The 19626-nt window shown below is 49.3% G+C and overlaps 1 protein-coding gene and 2 long non-coding RNA genes across 4 annotated transcripts; all 3 read right to left on the bottom strand.

The window, feature by feature from the left end:
* Positions 1-426: 426 nt before the first annotated feature.
* Positions 427-2073, bottom strand: LOC140684397 (uncharacterized). Its single transcript, XR_012056611.1, has 4 exons — positions 1629-2073; positions 1509-1550; positions 1089-1421; positions 427-1001 (listed from the first exon to the last, which is right to left on the bottom strand). It is a non-coding gene; the product is annotated as an uncharacterized lncRNA (long non-coding RNA).
* Positions 2074-2511: 438 nt separating this feature from the next.
* Positions 2512-4787, bottom strand: LOC140684396 (uncharacterized). Of its 2 annotated transcripts, XR_012056610.1 has the most exons (7): positions 4141-4787; positions 4023-4064; positions 3772-3935; positions 3608-3688; positions 2878-3530; positions 2760-2801; positions 2512-2672 (listed from the first exon to the last, which is right to left on the bottom strand). It is a non-coding gene; the product is annotated as an uncharacterized lncRNA (long non-coding RNA). The 2 variants fall into 2 exon arrangements; XR_012056609.1 differs by having other exon boundaries at positions 3772-4787.
* A 7106-nt stretch (positions 4788-11893) lies between these two features.
* Positions 11894-19249, bottom strand: RAD51 (RAD51 recombinase). Its single transcript, XM_030273747.4, has 10 exons — positions 19097-19249; positions 18166-18276; positions 17621-17758; positions 17104-17221; positions 16458-16549; positions 15681-15775; positions 14712-14825; positions 14257-14386; positions 12810-12931; positions 11894-12573 (listed from the first exon to the last, which is right to left on the bottom strand). Exons 1-10 carry the CDS (start codon positions 19238-19240, stop codon positions 12450-12452), a joined length of 1188 nt encoding a protein of 395 aa, XP_030129607.4. The 5' UTR covers positions 19241-19249; the 3' UTR covers positions 11894-12449.
* Positions 19250-19626: the final 377 nt, after the last annotated feature.

The raw sequence follows: 19626 nt of genomic DNA, 5'->3' as shown, positions 1-19626 counted from the left end.
GCAAAAGGCTGCCCGGATGCCATCTTGAAATACAAAATTTCAAGGCTTCATCTCAAGAGGTCTGAAATACTTCCAGAGGTCTCACAAGCGCAGGAAACCCAGTCCATCGGCCAGCTGGTGAGAGGGGCTTGGCATACTCCAAGTGGATTCCCTAAAGCACACAAACAAGAATGGATGCTTACAGCTGCACCAAAAATTGAGACCTGAGCAAGAACAACTGCTTCTGTCCACTGCTCACCTGGCACACTGGGCCTTCACTGCTGCTGTCTGCCTGGACCTCCTAAAAATAAAGGCAAAGAACACCACCGTAACACCGTCACCATTTAGACTTCCCCTGCAAATGCAAACAATGACTGACCTGCTCATGGCAACACCCTCAGCCATGACTGGGGCTCTCTGCCACTGATTTGAACTGTCTGCATCTGAAAGAAAGTTCAGACTAGTGTAAAATGGCTGCAGGACAACTTAACAGCACCAAAAATGTTAGGGCAATTAATGAATACAACCTAGAGCCCAACTACACCCTGCACTACCAATTTCAAGTCCCCAGGACTTGTGCTATTACAGGCTATGCAGCAGGGCAGAGCAGCTCCAAGACAAATATGTGCAGACACCCGTGACACAGGACAGGACATGACAATCGAGTGGACAGGACAGGGAGCGAGAGCTTTCAACAAGAAGAAAGGACTGAGAGACCCATAGAACACAAAGTGCACCAGAGACAAGTGACAGGACACACACCAGAACTGCTCTGCCCAGCGCACCTCAGCACTGTGATCAAAATAAACATTTGCCCTTCAGGTGGCCTAAAGGGACACTTCTTGCACATCCCCGCCCCCACAGCTGATTCAAAAGGCCCTCCCACCACCTCACTTTCGTCCCCTCTGTGGGCCTTAGCCCTCGACTTATCTCTTGGGCATCTGGGGATGAAAATCCATGTTGCGTGCGAATGGAGGCTGCCTCGTCTGCTGGGAATGTCCTATGGTCACCGGGCTGTGGTCCTTTGCCCAGCGAGAATCAAGAACACCAAACATCACTGCATGATCTTATCTGCACAATGGACAAAACCCAGCAATTCTGCTACTCACCATTCTCCTAAGAATGCCTGGTTGCTCAGGCCCCACACTTTGGCCATGCTCAGAGGCTGCCATCGTCATCGCAGGGTCTGCCGGGGTGAAGAAGAGACAAAGTGACACAGCAATGCTGAAACCTTAATGGACCTTGGCTCCCCCTCTCTACCTCGGCGTCTTACCACAACACATGGGCCATTGCAAAAGGCTGCCCGGATGCCATCTTGAAATACAAAATTTCAAGGCTTCATCTCAAGAGGCCTGAAATACTTCTAGAGGACTCACAAGCGCAGGAAACCCAGTCCATCGGCCAGCTGGTGAGAGGGGCTTGGCATATTCCAAGTGGCTTCCCTAAAGCACACAAACAAGAATGGATGCTTACAGTTGCACCAAACATTGAGACCTGAGCAAGAAGAACTGCTTCTGTCCACTGCTCACCTGGCACACTGGGCCTTCACTGCTGCTGTCTGCCTGGACCTCCTAAAAATAAAGGCAAAGAACACCACCGTAACACCGTCACCATTTAGGCTTCCCCTGCAAATGCAAACAATGACTGACCTGCTCATGGCAACACCCTCAGCCATGACTGGGGCTCTCTGCCACTGATTTGAACTGTCTGCATCTGAAAGAAAGTTCAGACTAGTGTAAAACGGCTGCAGGACAACTTAACAGCACCAAAAATGTTAGGGCAATTAATGAATACAACCTAGAGCCCAGCTACACCCTGCACTACCAATTTCAAGTCCCCAGGACTTGTGCTATTACAGGCTATGCAGCAGGGCAGAGCAGCTCCAAGACAAATATGTGCAGACACCCGTGACACAGGACAGGACATGACAATCGAGGGGACAGGACAGGGAGCGAGAGCTTTCAACAAGAAGAAAGGACTGAGAGACCCAAAGTACATAGAGTGCACCAGAGACAATTGACAAGACACACACCAGAACTGCTCTGCCCTGCGCACCTCAGCACTGAGAGCAAAACAGACACTTTGCCTTTAGGTGGCCTACGGAGATGCTTCTTGGACATCAAAAGCCCTTCTAGAAAAGCCCAACCCAGCACCCCACTTCCATCCCCTCTGTGGGTCATGACCCTCCACTTATCTTGCACACATCTGGGGATGCAAATCCCGGTTGGCTGCAGAAGAAGGGCATCTCCCTGTCTGGTAAGTTATGGCTGTCACCTCTTGGTCTGCCAAGAGAAAGAAAACCAAACATCAGTGCACAGTCTTAACAGCATATCGGCCAAAACCTGATAATTCTGCTACTCACCATCCTCCTCAGAATGCCCGGGTTCCTGGCCTGCACGCTTCGGGTGTGATTGGATTCTGACGTCGTCATTGCAGGGTACACCTAGGTTAAGTGAAGACAAGGCAATCATGGCATTGCTGAAACACAAGCGGACTCTCACTCCTCCTCCCTATCTCGCTAACTCACTGCAACAGCTCAGCCATTCCTCTGGGCTACCAGGATGGGACCTTGAAATGCAAAATTGGAAGGTCCATCACAGGGTCCGGCAATGCTTCCAGCGAGATCACAAGTGCATGAAACCTGGTCCTTCAGCCAGTTGGTGACAGAGGTATGTGCACCCTGAGAGGATTCCCTAAAGCACAAAAACAAGAATGAATGCTTAGAGTTGCACCAAACATTGAGACCTGAGCAAGAACAACTGCTTCTGTCCACTGCTCACCTGGCACACTGGGCCTTCACTGCTGCTATCTGCCTGGACCTCCTAAAAATGAAGTCAAAGAACACTGCTGTAACAGTCACCATTCAGGCTTCCCCTGCAAATGCAAACAATGACTGACCTGCTCATGGCAACACCCTCAGCCATGACTGGGGCTCTCTGCCACTGATTTGAACTGTCTGCATCTGAAAGAAAGTTCAGACTAGTGTAAAACTGCTGCAGGACAACTTAACAGCACCAAAAATGTTAGGGCAATTAATGAATACAACCTAGAGCCCAACTACACCCTGCACTACCAATTTCAAGTCCCCAGGACTTGTGCTATTACAGGCTAGGCAGCAGGGCAGAGCAGCTCCAAGACAAATATGTGCAGACACCCGTGACACAGGACAGGACATGACAATCGAGGGGACAGGACAGAGAGCGAGAGCTTTCGACAAGAAGAAAGGACTGAGAGACCCAAAGAACACAGAGTGCACAAGAGAGAAGTGACAGGACACACACCAGAACTGCTCTGCCCTGCGCACATCAGCACTGTGATCAAAAGAAACATTTTCCCTTCAGGTGGCCTAAAGGGACACTTCTTGCACATCCCGGCCCCCACAGCTGATTCAAAAGGCCCTCCCACCACCTCACTTTCATCCCCTCTGTGGGCCTTAGCCCTCGACTTATCTCTTGGGCATCTGGGGATGAAAATCCATGTTGCGTGCGAATGGAGGCTGCCTCGTCTGCTGGGAATGTCCTGTGGTCACCGGGCTGTGGTCCCTTGCCCAGCTACAATCAAGAACACCAAACATCACTGCATGATCTTATCTGCACAATGGACAAAACCCAGCAATTCTGCTACCCACCATTCTCCTAAGAATGCCTGGTTGCTCAGGCCCCACACTTTGGCAATGCTCAGAGGCTGCCACCATCATCGCAGGGTCTGCCTGGGTGAAGAAGAGACAAAGTGACTCAGCACTGCTGAAACCAAAGTGGACCTTGGCTCCCCCTCTCTACCTCGGCGTCTCACCACAGCTCCTTGGCCATTGCCAAAGGCTGCCCGGATGCCATCTTGAAATACAAAATTTCAAGGCTTCATCTCAAGAGGCCTGAAATACTTCCAGAGGACGCACAAGCACAGGAAGTCCATCGGCCAGCTGGTGAGAGGGGCTTGGCATACTCCAAGTGGCTTCCCTAAAGTACAAAAACAAGAATGGATGCTTACAGTCGCACCAAACATTGAGACCTGAGCAAGAAGAACTGCTTCTGTACACTGCTCACCTGGCACACTGGGCCTTGATTGCTGCTATCTGCCTGGACCTCCTAAAAAAAGGCAAAGAACACTGCTGTAACACAGTCACCATTTAGGCTTCCCCTGCAAATGCAAACAATGACTGACCTGCTCATGGCAACACCCTCAGCCATGACTGGGGCCTTCTGCCACTGATTTGAACTGTCTGCATCTGAAAGAAAGTTAGGACTAGTGTAAAACATCTGCAGGACAACTTAACAGCACCAAAAATGTTAGGGCAATTAATGAATACAAACTAGAACCCAGCTACACCCTGCATTACAAATCTCAAGTCCCCAGGACTTGTGCTATTACAGGCTAGGCAGCAGGGCAGAGCAGCTCCAGGAGACAGGACAGGACACCCGTGGCACAGGACAGTACGTAACAAACGAGGGGACAGGAGAGGGAGAGAGAGCTTTTGATGAGAAGAAATGACTGAGCGACCCAAAGAACACAGAGTGCACCAGAGACAAGTGACAGGACACACACCGGAACTGCTCTGCCCAGCGCACCTCAGCACTGAGATCAAAACAGACATTTTCCCTTCAGGTGGCCTAAGGAGACGCTTCTTGCATATCCCCATCTCCAAATCTGACTCAAAAACCCTTCCTGGGGAGTCCCTGGCACCTCTCTTCCATCCCCTCTGTGGGTTGCAGCCCTTGACTTATCTTGCACATATCTGGGGATGCAAATCCCCATCGGGGGAGGCCTCCTGCCTGTCTGGGAAGTTCCAGGTGTCCCCAGGCTGTTCTCTCTTGGTCTGACCAGAGAAAGAAAACCAAACATCAGTGCACAGTCTGAACAGCACATCAGACAAAACCTGATAATTCTGCTACTCACCATCCTCCTCAGAATGCCCGGGTTCTCGGCCAGCACACTTCGGGCGTGCTTGGATTCTGACGCCGTCATTGCAGGGTACACCTAAGTTCAGTGGAGACAAGGCAACATGTCATTGCTCAAACATGAGTGGACTCTCACGCCTCCTCCCTACCCCCTGACTCACTGCAACTCCTCAGCCATTCCTCTGGGCTACCAGGATGGGACCTTCACATGCAAAATTGGAAGGTTTCATCACAGGATCCTGTAATACTTCCACCGAGATCACAAGTGCATGAAACCTGGTCCTTCAGCCAGTTGGCGACAGAGGTATGTGCACTCCAAGTCGATTCCCTAAAGCACAAAAATGAGAAAGGATGCTTACAGTTGCAATAAAAACTGAAACCTGAGCAAGAACAACTGCTTCTGTCCACTGCTCACCTGGCACACTGGGCCTTCAGTGCTGCTATCTGCCTGGACCTCCTAAAAATAAATGCAAAGAACACCGTTGTAACACAGTCACCATTTAGGCTTCCCTTGCAAATGCAAACAATGACTGACCTGCTCATGGAAGTTCCTCACCCAGGTTTGGGGCTCCCTGCCCCTGATTTGAACTGTCTGCACCTGAAAGGAAGTTAGGACTAGTGTTAAAAGGCTGCAAGACAACTTAACAGCACCAGACATCTTACATCAATCTCCTAACACAATCTAGAGCTCAAATACACCCTGCATTACCAATTTCAAGTCCCCAGGACTTGTGCTATTACAGGCTAGGCAGCAGGGCAGAGCAGCTCCAGGAGACAGGACAGGACACCCGTGACACGGGACAGGACCTGACAAACGAGGGGACAGGAGAGGGAGAGAGAGCTTCTGATGAGAAGAAGGGACTGAGAGACCCAAAGAACACAGAGTGCACCAGAGACAAGTGACAGGACACACACCGGAACTGCTCTGCCCAGCGCACCTCAGCACTGAGATCAAAACAGACACTTTCCCTTTAGAGGGCCTAAGGGGACACTTCTTGCACATCCCTGCCCCCAAAGCTGTTTCAAAAGGCCCTCCCAGCACGTTGCTTTCATCCCCTCTGTGGGCCTTAGCCCTCGACTTATCTCTCAGACATCTGGGGATGAGAATCCATGTTGCTTTTTAATGGAGGCTGCCTCATCTGCTGGGAATGTCCTATGGTCACCGGGCTGTGGTCCTTTGCTCAGCTAGAATCAAGAACATTAAACATCACTGCATGATCTTAGCTGCACAATGGACAAAAGCCAGCAATCCTGCTACTCACCATTCTCCTAAGAATGCCACGCTCCTCGGGTCGCACGCTTTGCCCACGCCCTCCTGGCAGGGTCTGCCTGCCTGGAGAGGAGACGAGGTGATGTGGCGTTCCCAAAACTCGAGCAGATCCTGGCTCCCCCTCACTAGTTGTTCCTCGACTTACAGCAACTCCTCGGCCGCTCCTGAAGGCTCCCTGGGTGACACCTTCAAGTGACAGAGATCCAGGCTTCCTCGCAGAGCCGTGTGCCGCTTCCCGAGTTCCCACGAGGTCGAAGGAGCGGGTCTGCGGGCCGGTTGCAGAGGGAGTCTCGGTGTTACGCGACTGGATCGCCTAATGCACACAGACATGAATGGATACTCAGAGCTGCAGCAGAGACACTACAGCTGTAGGCACACAAAGTCATAAATAAATTAATTAACAAAACCCAAAAATTCTACCAAAATATTAACTTTATTTACCCAATATCCAAACTGCCAAATAGATTAACAGAGACACCCTGTCCTTTCCCCTCAATAAGGCCTCTCAATCTATGCCAAAGAAATCCTTAAAATGAAGAAAACCCTGCCTGTATCAAAATAAAAACAAAAAATCTAGTAAACTTTATAAGTTCATTAACCTAACACATGAGAACCACAAAAATATTAAACCTTTATGAACACCAGTACGCAGTACACACCACCCTCATTTCAACATATAGAAGTAAAGACATTCCTAATTCTAACCTAAGACAAATATCACAAAATATAGCAGTAAGAAAAGAAAAAAAAATAAGTCTCACTAAATATATAGCATTTTTATTTTAAGCAAAAAAAACCCATACATTCTAAATCGGAACTTCCTCAAAATCAAGTAATTCAATAAACCCAAAAAAACTCTAACATATTTTAAATAACTACTAAAAAGCCAAAAAACATAAAACAATTAAGCAACACACCACAACTATCTAAAACTATCTACAATAAACCTTCTTTAAAAAAACCCAACAAATACTCCTCACCACCTGAACAATACATCACCAGTGATACCAAACAACTCAAAATACTGTAACTCCCATCCAAGAAATGCTCTATAAACTGAAGCACTAAAATTCATCTACAAAACACACTCGCCCTTCAACAACCTCCTCTAACCTACACACAAATCTAAAACAAATAAGAATTACCTATAAACTATCATACCTTAAATAACTCCACCATTAAACACTACTGTACCAAACTTACTAAAACTCCAATACCAACTAAAATCAAAAACCACAAAATAACACACCACTGTTAACATTGCCAATACATTTTTCTCCATTCCTCTAACAACTGATTACAAACCTCATTCTACCTTCATTTGAAAAACATACAATACACCTACAACCAACTACCCCAAAAATAAAAACACAGTCCTACCATCTAGCATAAATTCCTCCAAATGAAACTTAAAAAATCAAACTCCAAAATATCTGTAATAATCCAACATTAGATGAAAAGTATAACAAAAATATTTTTAAAAATCAGCCAAATTCTTCTAAAAGACTACTACACCACAAAAAAAAAAAAAAAGCAAAATCAAAAAGACTACTGCAAAGATACAATTCCTAAAAATAAAATAACAAAAGAAACATCAAATTCCCACCAATTTCATCAAAAAAAGTCAGAATGGCTCCATGAGCCAACAAAAAAAAGCCCAACCTATAAGAAAATGCCAAACCAGCTTGAACACAAACAATAAAACACAGCCCCTCTTACCATGGTATTATTTTAATACTATGATTAAAATACACATTCTATACAAAAATGTCCTCTACCCTGCCATCAATTCCACATAAAGCAAATAAATTAACTCTTATCATACTGGACATCCATATCAAAAATCTCAATCGCCCTAAAACCTTAAAAATAATTACAAATTAACCCCAAAATAAAAACTTTAATCTCTAACAACAGAAAACCAAAAACAAACAACACAAACTAAAAATACACCACCATAGAACCAACTACCAGCAAAAAAACCCCACACTACACTCTTTTCACTAGCAGTTGTTAGTGAAACACATCACAAAAATGAAACAAAAATAAAAACCAGCCCACAGAAACCAAAACACATATAGAAAACAAATCACAAAACCCACTAGAAAAAGTCCAACCAGCTTACTAAACTTCAAACCACACAACAGACCCTGAAAGCTACTAAAAATGAAAACCATACCTCTACACTAACTCAAAGAGTAATCAGTAGTCTGCTAAGTTAACTTTAAAAACCAAAGTAATAAACGATATTTAAAAAATCTAAACCACTAGACAATAAAAAGATAAGTACCCAAATAAAAAACTACCTAAAAAAATCCACCGTAAAAATACACAAGTTGCGAAAAAAAAAACACTAATAAAAAGCAACCAACAAATACATCAAACTAAAACAAAAGCCAAAAAAATAAACTTAAATTAACAGCAAAAAAATTATTCCTAACTCAATAAACCCATAATGCCTCAAACCATCAAAACACAAATACCACTTAGAAATAAACACGTCGCCAAAAGAGAAATGTAACCATAAACAACAACTCCCAAATTCTCTGCAACAATAAAACACACACGGCAAGCAAATAAGCCAAATGAATAAAACCCCTATATAACATAATAAACAAGAATCATCAATATTAAAAAAAAACCTCACTAATTAAGTACAGGACACTACCTCAAGCCCACCAAAACAAACACTACACACTCACGCTACTAAAAGCCTCCACAACCAAATTAAAAACCAACCCTCTACTTCATGCTATGACCCAGAAAAAACATTGTAAGGCTTTAAAAACACATCCTTTAAAAACATAAACGATCAAAAAGAAAGCCAACAACAGCACTCAAGCCAAAAAAAACCCTTGTCACCAGTGCCTGAAGCGAGAACCCTAACAACCAAAAATTGTCCCACGGCCCTTCTACACCACCTCCGGACAACAGAAAACGATCCGATAAATTCCCCAGAACCACCTCACAGCCACCCCGCCAGGTACGCTGGAAAATGAGAAACCGCGCTCCCGGCAGGAAAGCAGCTCCTCCGGCAGGCAGAGGCGGCGCCGCGCCGGGAGACTCCCGCCCGCTCCCCCCGGTCCGGCGGGGCCGGCACCGGGCCCGGGGGGCCCCGGCGGCGCCCGAGCCCCGCGCCCGGAGCGGACGGAGCGGCGGCACCGGCGCAGCGCCCGCGCCGCCTGCCCCGCCCGCCGGCCCGGCCAAAGCTCCCCTCGGCTCCGCACGGCTCGCACCGGCGCGGCTCCGGCAGTCCCGCGGCAGCCCAGCCGCGCCAAACTCCCCTCCCGCCTCGGCCATCCCCAGCCACTGCCAGCGGGGCTCCCGCGCCGGACCCTTCGCTGCCGGGCCTGGGGCAGAAGAAGCGCCCCAAATGCAGCGGCACAGCCCCATGCCCACCCTGCCAGCGCTGCCACAGCTGCGCCTCCCTTCCTTTGAAACCCCGAAACTGACGCCACGCTCAGGCGCTCACTTCACATCAACATGGGCAAAGAAATGTGGGCTCCCCTTCCATCGCATCCCCTAGAAGAGCAGAAAAGAAGGGGCTTGCCTCAAATGATGGCAAAAGGCAGAATTTTACTTCAATCCAAACCCCTTAAAAGGAGGGACAACAGGGCAGCCCCCTCCATTTCAACCTCAGGATGACGAAATTTAAAACGGAAAGGAGAAAAGTCCCCGCTACAAAGGCGCACCGGCTCACCTGTTTGGCCACTGCTTCTCGGCACAAAGGTTTGTCCCTCGGCTCCTCCTTTGAGCAATGCTCCACGTCCCCAAGTGCATATCCAGGTGATCCCCCGGACCCTGTCCGAAGCGCTCACCGTCCTTCCATGAGACAGCCCCGGGAGCCCCCCATAAATTTCTCTTCTCCAGCAGCTCCGTGCAAAAGCGATGTGAGAAAAACCCCTTAAATCAGCCCCCGGAGGAGCCGCCCCCTCCTCATCATCCTCACAGCTCACACCTGGGGCTGCTCTGAGCCCTCCTCATCCTCACAGCTCGCACCTGGGGCTGCTCTGAGCCCTCCTCATCCTCACAGCTCACACCTGGGGCTGCTCTGAGCCCTCCTCATCCTCACAGCTCACACCTGCCGCTGTTGCCACCCTCCAAACAGCGCCTCTCCCTCTCCAGCACACAGCCCACTTCTCACAGACACAGATCAAACAGAAATCTGCTACAGGTGTTGGTTTTTCTTAATCCCTCTGGTTACACGATTAAAACACATAAACATACCATACATCCTGTTCTAGTTTCAGTCACAAGACCAGCCCCAGCATCCATGTCAGAGGCATAAAGGGATGTCGCCACAAGAACCCCACAGTCTCAGTGCCAGCCCTTCGGTTCCTATGGTGTGTGCAGTCCCTTTGCCAGCCCAGCAGTGATTACAGCACACGCCCTACAAATGCCCTTTCCCAGCCCCAGTGATCTCAGCTCTTGACCCACAAGCTTTATTTTACTGCCAGCTCTCTTCTTCCAGCTCCAGCTCTGCGTTTCTCCAGCTTCACAGGGCAGGATCGTAGCCTTGGCTCCAGCTCTGCAGCACTTCAGCTCAAGCCCCGGGGTCTCTAAACCCACCCCACCATCAATATCCCACCCCGCAGAGATTTCAACTCCCGCCCAGCAATGCCCAGCCACTATGTCTGCCCCTGTATCATTTGAATTCAAAGCCCAGAACCCTGTTCTCAGCCATAGGGTTGAGGTTAAGTGGGAGGGGCGGGCAATGTTCTGCTTTAAATTAAACACATTGGGAAAATCCATCTCATTTCCTCTCCCGGACTGGCCTCTGTGTGACCGATCGGCTGCGGTCCAGCTGCTCGCGTGAGATTTTCAGCCTGTGGGACTGCAATGAAATGCCAGGTGCTGAGCACGAGAGAACACGATGGGAAATCTCTCTGGATCAGGCAGTGTCCCGAAGGTCTGGCATATCCCAGCATTCCTGGCTGGAATTTGGGGGATCCCAGCACATCCCTTCTACAGTGTCCCCATGGAGCTGACACTTCCCAGCATTCCTGGCTGGAATCTGGGGATCCCAGCACAGCCCCTCCGGAGTGTCCCTGTGAGCCTGGCACTGCCCACCAGCCCTGGCCAGGGGCTGGGGGTTCCAGCACAGCCCCCCCAGCACATCCTGCGGCTTCCCCAAGTGCCCTTTAACCAGGATCCTTTTTTGGGGTGAGGGCACCCAAACCCAGCAGAATTGGCTTTAACCAGTTTTGAGGGATCTCCCCTCTCCCCTCCTCACCCAATTCCTGCTGCCAAAACCCAGCCTGAGGCTCAGCTCCCCGTCCCCTCAATCTCTCCAAAGATTTGCACTTGGATTTCTCAATCCAGCAGGCAGCAATGCTGTTCTCCTCACCGTGCATCTTAATTGCAGCATTGCTTAAGAAATAATTAAAATAAATTCAAAGAATGAAGAGACAATAAAGAACTGTCAGCTCCAACCAAGGGGTGCTCAAGCTCCTTCTCAATGATCTGCTTTAATTAACCAATGCAAATAAACCAGTTAAGATCACATCAACACATTATTCTTTTTAATCAAGTTCTAGAGAAAAACTGCAGAATAGAAAAGAAACTTTTTATCCTCAAAACTCTTCCAGGAGATCCACAGGGCAGAGCTGCACTGCACCCCCAAACTGAGGAGAACTGGGAGAAAAACCCAGACTGAGATTCCTGGGAGATTGGTGCAGCTTCTGCCAGCCAGAACGATCCTGGGTCTGAACTCACACCTGTGAATCTCAGGAACCTGGGACATCATCAATATCCTCAGGAGCCTTTTTATTAAAAGCAGATTTCCAGAGAATTAACAGAATACAGAAAATTAAACAGAAATGTAAAGGAACAGCTCCCCCAGCCCAGCAGATTGCAGCATCCAAAGGAAAATGAACAGAAAGATGATGGATTGGGACCATCACCAGTCCCAAATCCTCGTGTGGAATACCACTCTGCTTTGATTTATAAATCACCACTTCTCTTAGTGGACAAACCCTTCAGCTTTTCTCCCAATTTGCCAAGTTCCCAACTGTGGCCACCAAGATTCTGCTGCAGGGTGTCCATGGTGGGATCCAGGGAAACACGCAGGGTATGGTCCTCTGGGAATGCTGCTGAGGAAGCAGCTGGAGCTCATCTATGCCTGCAGCCGGAGGGAGAACTCTTCCCAACAGCCGTGGCTGAGCTCAGAGTGTCCCGACGGCTCCCACGCTGACACGCCACAGCTTCCTCTGCCCACTGCCTTGGGAAGTATCCCTAAGGTGCCTCCAGGAAAGGAGCCTCTTACAGACACAGAGTCTTAGGATTCAGGGAAAGAAAAGGAGTTTTCAGTCTTTAGCATCTCCCACTCCATCGGCATTGATAGCAAACATGGCTTCAGCCTCAGGAAGACACGGAGAGTCGTAGATTTTACAGATCCTGGTCTCACCTCGGCCTTTCCGCAGGTACAGCCTGACAGGGAGAGGGAAGGAAACAGGTCAGGATGGACAGCCTACTCCCAGAAAATCATCCTAATCCATAAAGGAGTAAACAGAGCTGCGGACTGAGGGCCCAGAGTGGCACTGAGCTGAAGCACAGGCTGGGCCTGCCATGGACAGACTGGGAACCCCAGGAGTAAAAGCTACTTGGCCAATTCCATAAAACATTCCCAACCCAGGCTCCTGAGATATGACCACCTCTTGTCTCACCTGGTGGTGGAAGCATGAGCGATGATATTGCCTCCGATGGGCTTTTTGGGATCTGCAGCGAACATGGCAGCTCCGTCTACCTGTGCCACCACCTGGTTCGTGATGACGACAGCCACGCCAAACTGCAGAAGAAACAACCCAAAGCTAATTATTTCCCACAATCAGAACACAAAAACAGGAAAAAGGACACAGGGGCACTCCTGGTGTCCCTAAGTGTGGGATCCAGCCTCTCCAAACCAATGGGAGCAGAGGTGGAGACAAAGCCCTTGGGACCAAATCGCTGGGGTTTCTAAGAAAACCGGTGAGTTTTACTTTGCAATCATATTGGGTTTCTATAGCCAGGATTTGGTAGCAGGAGGGGCACAGAGGTGGCTTCTGTGAGAAGCTGCTGGAAACTTCCACCATGTGTGGTAGAGCCAATTCCAGGATGGCTCCAAGAGGGACATGCTACTGGTCAAGGCTGGGCCAATAAGAAATGGTGGTAATGTCACCATTGTGATAATTGTTATCACCAATGTGATAACAGATTTAAGAAGAAATCAAAACATTTGTGGTGCAGCTTCAATTCTAGCTAGAGAAGAGCAGGAGTGAGAATATGAGGAGAACAACATCCAGACACCAAGGGCAGTGAAGAAGGAGGGGGAGGAGGCATTCCAGGTGCCAGAGTTGAGATTCCTCTGCAGGGCATGGTGAGACCATGGTGATCCTCCCTGCAGCCTGTGGGGATCCACAGGGGATGCAGAGATCCACCTGCAGACAAAGGAGGAGATGCCCAAGCTGGAGCAGGTGGATGCCTGGAGGAGGCTGTGATCCAGTGGGAGATCCAGTGGAGACAGGCCCTGCTTCCAGGCTGGAGCAGCCTGTCCTTGAAGGACTGACCCTGTGGAAGAGTGACCCACACTGCAGCAGTTTGAGGGCACTGTTGCCTGTGGGATGTAATCACATTACAGCAGCTCACAGGGAGCTGCTGTTTTTGAGATGGAGCCACACCAGAGAAGTTTGTAGAGACCTGTCTCCCTATGGAAGGGACCCCATGGTGCAGCAGGGGAAGGACTTTTCTCCCTCAGCAGTGGGAGAAGCCTTGGGTGGATGAACTGACCAAAACCCCCATTCCCATCTCACAGTGCCACTGGCATAGGAGGTAGAGCTGGGAAGGAGGGAGAAGTGGGGGTAAGTTGGTTTTTTAAGAGCTTATTTTACTTCTCATTATCCTTCTCTGATTTTGTTAGTAATGAAGTAACTTCAAATCTCTAAGCTGAACCTGTTTCTCCCTTGCTGGTAACTGATGAGTGTTTTCTGCCAGTCCTTACCTCAACTCATAAGCCCCTCATGACATTTTCTCTCCTCTGTCCAGTTGTAGAGGAGGGTTGAGTGAGTGAGCAGCTCTTGTCGGTGCCTGGTGTTTGGCCAGCATCAACCCACGACATAAAGCCCAGTGGATGCTCACCTCGTCGGCCAGGCGCAGCAGCATCCGCAGGAACCTGGCCAGGTGCATCTGCCTGGCGGAGAGCTCTCCCCTTCCCGAGTAATCCGTGCGGTACAGGGCCGTGGCGCTGTCCACGATCAGCAGCGCGTACCTGGCAAAGGGCAGGCAGGGCTCTGAGTCTGGGTTCCAATCCCAAGCTGCCTGCACAGCTCTCCTGGCAGCTTGGAAATCAGCAGCACCCTTTCTAACCACAGTTCTAAACTGCGCTTCCAACTTGCTCCTCAGGCTGGCACTGAGGAGCCATGAACTCCCTGTGTTTGTGCAGCCATGTCAGCTGGAGCCAGTTGCTGGCACCCAGAATTCCAGCAGCAAGACGTGCTGCTGACACCTGACTGCACATGGAGCAAACTAGCTCCCTGGAGAAGCCAAAGGCTAATCCCATGTGGGAACAAAATCCATTAAATCAGTGTAATTACCGTGACTCAGCCATCATGGCCGAGGCCTGGTACAGCAGCTGGGTCTGGTGGTCGGTGTTAAAGCCCCGAGCATAGGCCACGTTGTCCAGGACATCACTGCCAGAAAGGCCATACCTGCAAAATCAGGGAAAATAAAGGATGAATCTTGAGTGACAAATTCATCCACAGCAGTTAGCCAGTAGCTTTGCCAAAAGATGGGGAAGAAAAACTCACATCCCTGGCAGAGATAAAAACAGATGGAAAAAATGCAACCTGTGGTGATGAAAAGAGAACGGAATTATTTGAACCATTTGAAATGGATAAGAGGAAATGGCCTCACGTGGTACCAGGGGAGGTTTAGGCTGGATATTGGGAAGTCTCTTAGAGGAAAGGCTGTTCAGCCCTGGCATGGGCTGCCCAGGGCAGTGGTGGAAGCTCCATCCCTGGAGGAATCTAAAGCCATGTGGATGTGGCACTTGGGGACATGGCACAGTGGCGGCCTCAGAAGCACTGGGAGAACAGCTGGGCACAGGAATTTCCCAGGGCTCCTCCAAGCCGAACGATTCCCTGATTCCAAGGACACTCTGTACAAGGCCACAGAGACACACCTGTGCCTGCTGCAAACATCATCCTCTCCTTCCCTTGGCTGCCAGATATTCCCTGGTGACAAGGAACATGGAAGCAGCCCTAGTGGTGGGAGAAGCCAGCAGGACTAGATCAAATTCCCTTCAGAAACAGCAAACAGGATCCTGTCCTGTCCCAGCTGCCTGGGAAGCTCCCAGTCCCTTCCAGTCGCAAAAGATAGGGAAATCACCTCATGCCAAGGGACAATGACATTGTCATGTGGGGAGAGAGAAGCAGGAACAGGAAAGGAATGGCAACACTAGAGCTTCCCAAAGGAAACACCTCACAAATCAACCTCCAGGACCTGTGGAAAACATTTTCCAACTGAGTTGTGAGTCCATCTATTCCTGTCTTCCACTCACAGACCTTTCAGCCACAGCCAGGAGCCGCTCTGGACGGAAGGTCCCCTCTGTGTCGATGTACATGGCTTTTCCCTCGCCGCCGCCACGGTCTATGGGGAGCTAAAGGAGAAGGAAAGGAATGAACAGGGAATAAAGCATCCATAAATAGAGCAGATATTGCCACATGCCCTCACTGAGCTCATACAACAAATAACATATCAAGTTACTGTGATTAAAGTCCCATTTAGCTGGGAAAAGTGAGAGGAAAGATCCCCGGTCCCCATCACTGCTGACACCTTCCTTTTGTAGGGCCTGTCACCCTGGAGCGCCAGCACAAGGGGGAATGGCTTCCCACTAACACAGGACAGGGATAAATGAGATATCGGGAAGAAATTGTTCTCTGGGAGGGTGCTGAGACCTTGGCACAGATTGCCCAGAGCAGCTGTGGCTGTCCCTGGATACCTGGAAGTCTCCAAGGCCAGGTTGGATGGGGTTTGGAGCAGCCTGGGCTAGTGGAAGGTGCCCCTCCCCATGAAACTGGGATAGGCTTTAAGGTCCCTTCCCACCCAAACCATTCCAGCATTCCATGACTCTACAGAAGATAATACATACTCAGCTTTGAGCTGGGAAGTTTAGGTAGTCAACTGAATGATCAAATTAGGTCCAAGCCTCTAATATTTTATGGAATAGAAACCTCCAGACAGTAATAAACACTTAGAAAGTAAAAGGAAATGCCCAAATTAGCAAATATCCCAAGGCTGTGGGGTCTGAATATTGGATTGTAATGATGTGAACTCCCCACCTGACAGGTGACAGCCAGGGTGTGACACAGCTGCGTCTTTCCAGTACGGAATTCCCCAAATAATTCTGTTATGGACCCTGTTTCTATTCCTCCTGAAGGGAAAATAACAATAATAATTATCAATCAAACTTGAAAGGTCACATGCTTCATGTATGATCTATGTATCTAGCTCACATATAAAAAATTACATTTACAGAGACTCAGTTAAACACTGAATTTAGCTGGAAGTTTCAAAGCTAAGAGGGAAAATTGCTTGCCACCATGAGGTTTGTTCATGCTTTGGTTAAGAAGTCCATGGGTGTTTTTGAAGATGCTGAAGAGCCAAAATTACTTGTTTTCATTTTTGGATTACCAGAGGAATGGGGAGATGGTGATGCCTGGTTTTGTTTTCCCTAAACACATCATGGACTTAAATAAACCAGAAACATCCAAAAATAGACAACTCTGCATCTTGCATCATGACTAAAAGAACTAAAAGCTATTTCTGCAGCTTCTAAAATAAAAACAATTATTGAAGAACAGTCCTAGAGGTTTTTCATCCAACCAGGACATTCCTTACATGGTTCTGTGCAAGGATCCCACTCATGGGAAAAGCCCACCCCAATACCTGAGGTTAAGCAGGAAAGAGAAATAATAAAATGCTGACCTTGAAGCAGCTTATCCAGCTCTTTGGAGCCAGTGGTGATCTGGATGATCTCTGACCGCCGCTGGTGGAATTCTGTGGCCGTGGTGAAGCCCATGGGAACCAGTTTGGCTGCCTCAGCCTGAGGGAAAACCCAACTGAGCAGTGCCAAGCAAGTTAATGACATTCATTAATCCCCCAGTAATTAATATTTCCTGCCTTGTGGAGAGGTGCCTTATCATTCCATGTGTGTTTCATAGACCTTGCTCTAGCTGGTACCTCTGAACAGAACTGAAATTCTGCTCAGAGGAAAAGCTCCAACATCCCTTTTGTGTGTTTTATGGAAATATCCTCCCCTTGTCCCCCACCCATTCAGTTCAGTCCTGTCCTGGTGCATTTTGCCTTTTCCCATAACAACTCATGTCATACCTCTAATCACCCCGTTCTGGCCTTTGGAGATATCCAAATTCACCACAATGCTTTCAGCCAGCAGAAATAAACTTATGGAATATCTTCTGTTTAAGTTCCAGGACATCCTTACCAAGATTTTGTCAGCTTTGGCTTCGCTGATCCCTTTAATATTCAGCAGCTCCTTCTTTGGTGCATAAGCCACGGCCTCCACTGTGTGAAATCCAGCTTCTTCCAGCTTCTTCACATCATTGGCATTTATGCCACATTGCTGGGAGGGAGGGAGGGAGGAAAAATGACACCTGTTGGTATTTTTGGGTATTTCTGGGTTTTTTGTTCGGTTGGGTTTTTTTAACAGTACACAAGTAAGAATTTAGCAAGAGTTTTCAAGTTTCACCATGCTTTTAAAGAAAAAGGTTTATGTTGCATATTAGTAAGAAGTTCTTCCCTGGTGAGGTGGTAAGGCCCTGGTGGAGAGCCTGGAAACGCTCAAGTCAGGATGCATGGGGCTGGGAGCAACCTGGGATAGTGAAAGATGTCCCTGGCCATGGCAGGGGATGGAATGGGATGAGCTTTTAAGATTCCTTCCAACCCAAACCATCACAGGATTCCATTCTAGGAAAAAGAGCAGCAAGTGCATCTATGGAAAACTTCCTCCAGAGGTAACTCCTCACCTACCTCCAACCTGGATATGAGCTGTGGCCCAAAGCTCTCCTCCTCTGCTGAGGTGTCTGCACTGGTCTCGAGCTGCATCTGCATGGCCATGGCAGCAAGGGCCCAGGACACCCCCTGGAAGGAAACAGACATTTCAGTGTTCCCTTTTAGCCATAAGTTGTGTGGTCACATGAATCAGAATCATGGAGTTCTTAAAGCTGGAAAAGCCCTCTGAACTGGCCCCTGATGTTGGGGCTGGGCTGTGCCCCAGAGCTTGTCCTTGGGACTGCCACAAACACCTTGGAAAGGGCTGGAAGATCCTGCAGAGGATCTGCACCACCCTTAGGACTGCTGAGCAGGATAGCAGGCAGGAGCTGTCATGGGAAACTGAAGGATACAAGGGAATACAATTTGAATATTATAAAAGGACAAGAGGGAATGGATTCAAACTGAGAGAAAATTTACATTGAACACTGGGAAGAAATTCTTCCCTGTGAGGGTGCTGAGGCTTTGGCACAGAAAAGCTGTGGCTGCCCCTGGATCCTTGGAAGTGACCAAGGCCAGGTTGGACGGGGCTTGGAGCAACCTGAGATGGTGGAAGGTGTCCCTGGCAGAGGGTGGAACTTCATGGCCATTCTGGCATTCCACAATCCCAGCCTTACCGGGAGCCCGGTCAGCAGCACCAGCCGGCGATCTAAAACTCCTCGGACTCTCCATGCCGCGTTCCCTCGTTCTGCTCAACTCCAGCCCTTTATTTAACGCCCCTCACGGCTCCCCACAGCTGACGGCCTTCCCACCCCTCCGCCGCCAACGCCCCTCAGGCTCCCGCGGCCGCTCCCGCACCGGGGGAGCCCCAATAGGCATCAGAGGTCCAGCGGCCCCGGGCCCGCCCCACCCTGTGCCCGTTCCCGTGTCCGTTCCCGTTCGCATTCCCGTGCCCGGGCCCGTCCCTCACCGCGGCCCCGCTCCGGCCGTTCGGGCGCTCCCGCCGCCGCCTCACGTGACCGCTCCGCGCAGGCGCCGCCCCGCCCCACCGGCGCCGTGAGGGGAGCGCGGGGAGCGGCCCCGGGCCCCGGGCCCCGGGGCCTTCCTTTCTCATTCCCTTCCTCTCTCTTTTCTGTCTTCGCGTTTCCTTTTCCTTCTCTCTTTTCCTTTTGCGCTTCTTTTCTCTTTTCCCCCGTTCCTTTTCCCCCCACTTCTCCTTCGCTTTCCCCTCTCTTTCCCTTTTTCTCTCCTCCTTTTGCTTCTCTCTCTCTCCTGTTATTTTCCCTTACTTTCCTTATTTTCTCTCTTTTCCCTCTTGAAGCACGACCCTGTTCCCCCCTAAATCCAGCAGCCCCCGCAATTCCTGAGCAGTAACAATTCCTCAGCCAGAGCCCAAGAACAAGCAGCTGGAGGATCGAGCCACATGTGGAGCAGAGGTTTCAATTCTGCACTGGAAGCCCCATCCCTTGATTTTGATGGAATCCCTTTCCTTGAGGCTTT

The sequence above is a fragment of the Taeniopygia guttata genome, chromosome 5 (assembly GCF_048771995.1).
Source record: "Taeniopygia guttata chromosome 5, bTaeGut7.mat, whole genome shotgun sequence".
Taxonomy (NCBI): domain Eukaryota; kingdom Metazoa; phylum Chordata; class Aves; order Passeriformes; family Estrildidae; genus Taeniopygia; species Taeniopygia guttata.
Note: the sequence above shows the minus strand (reverse complement) of the source record. Positions and strands in the feature narration are given on the sequence as shown.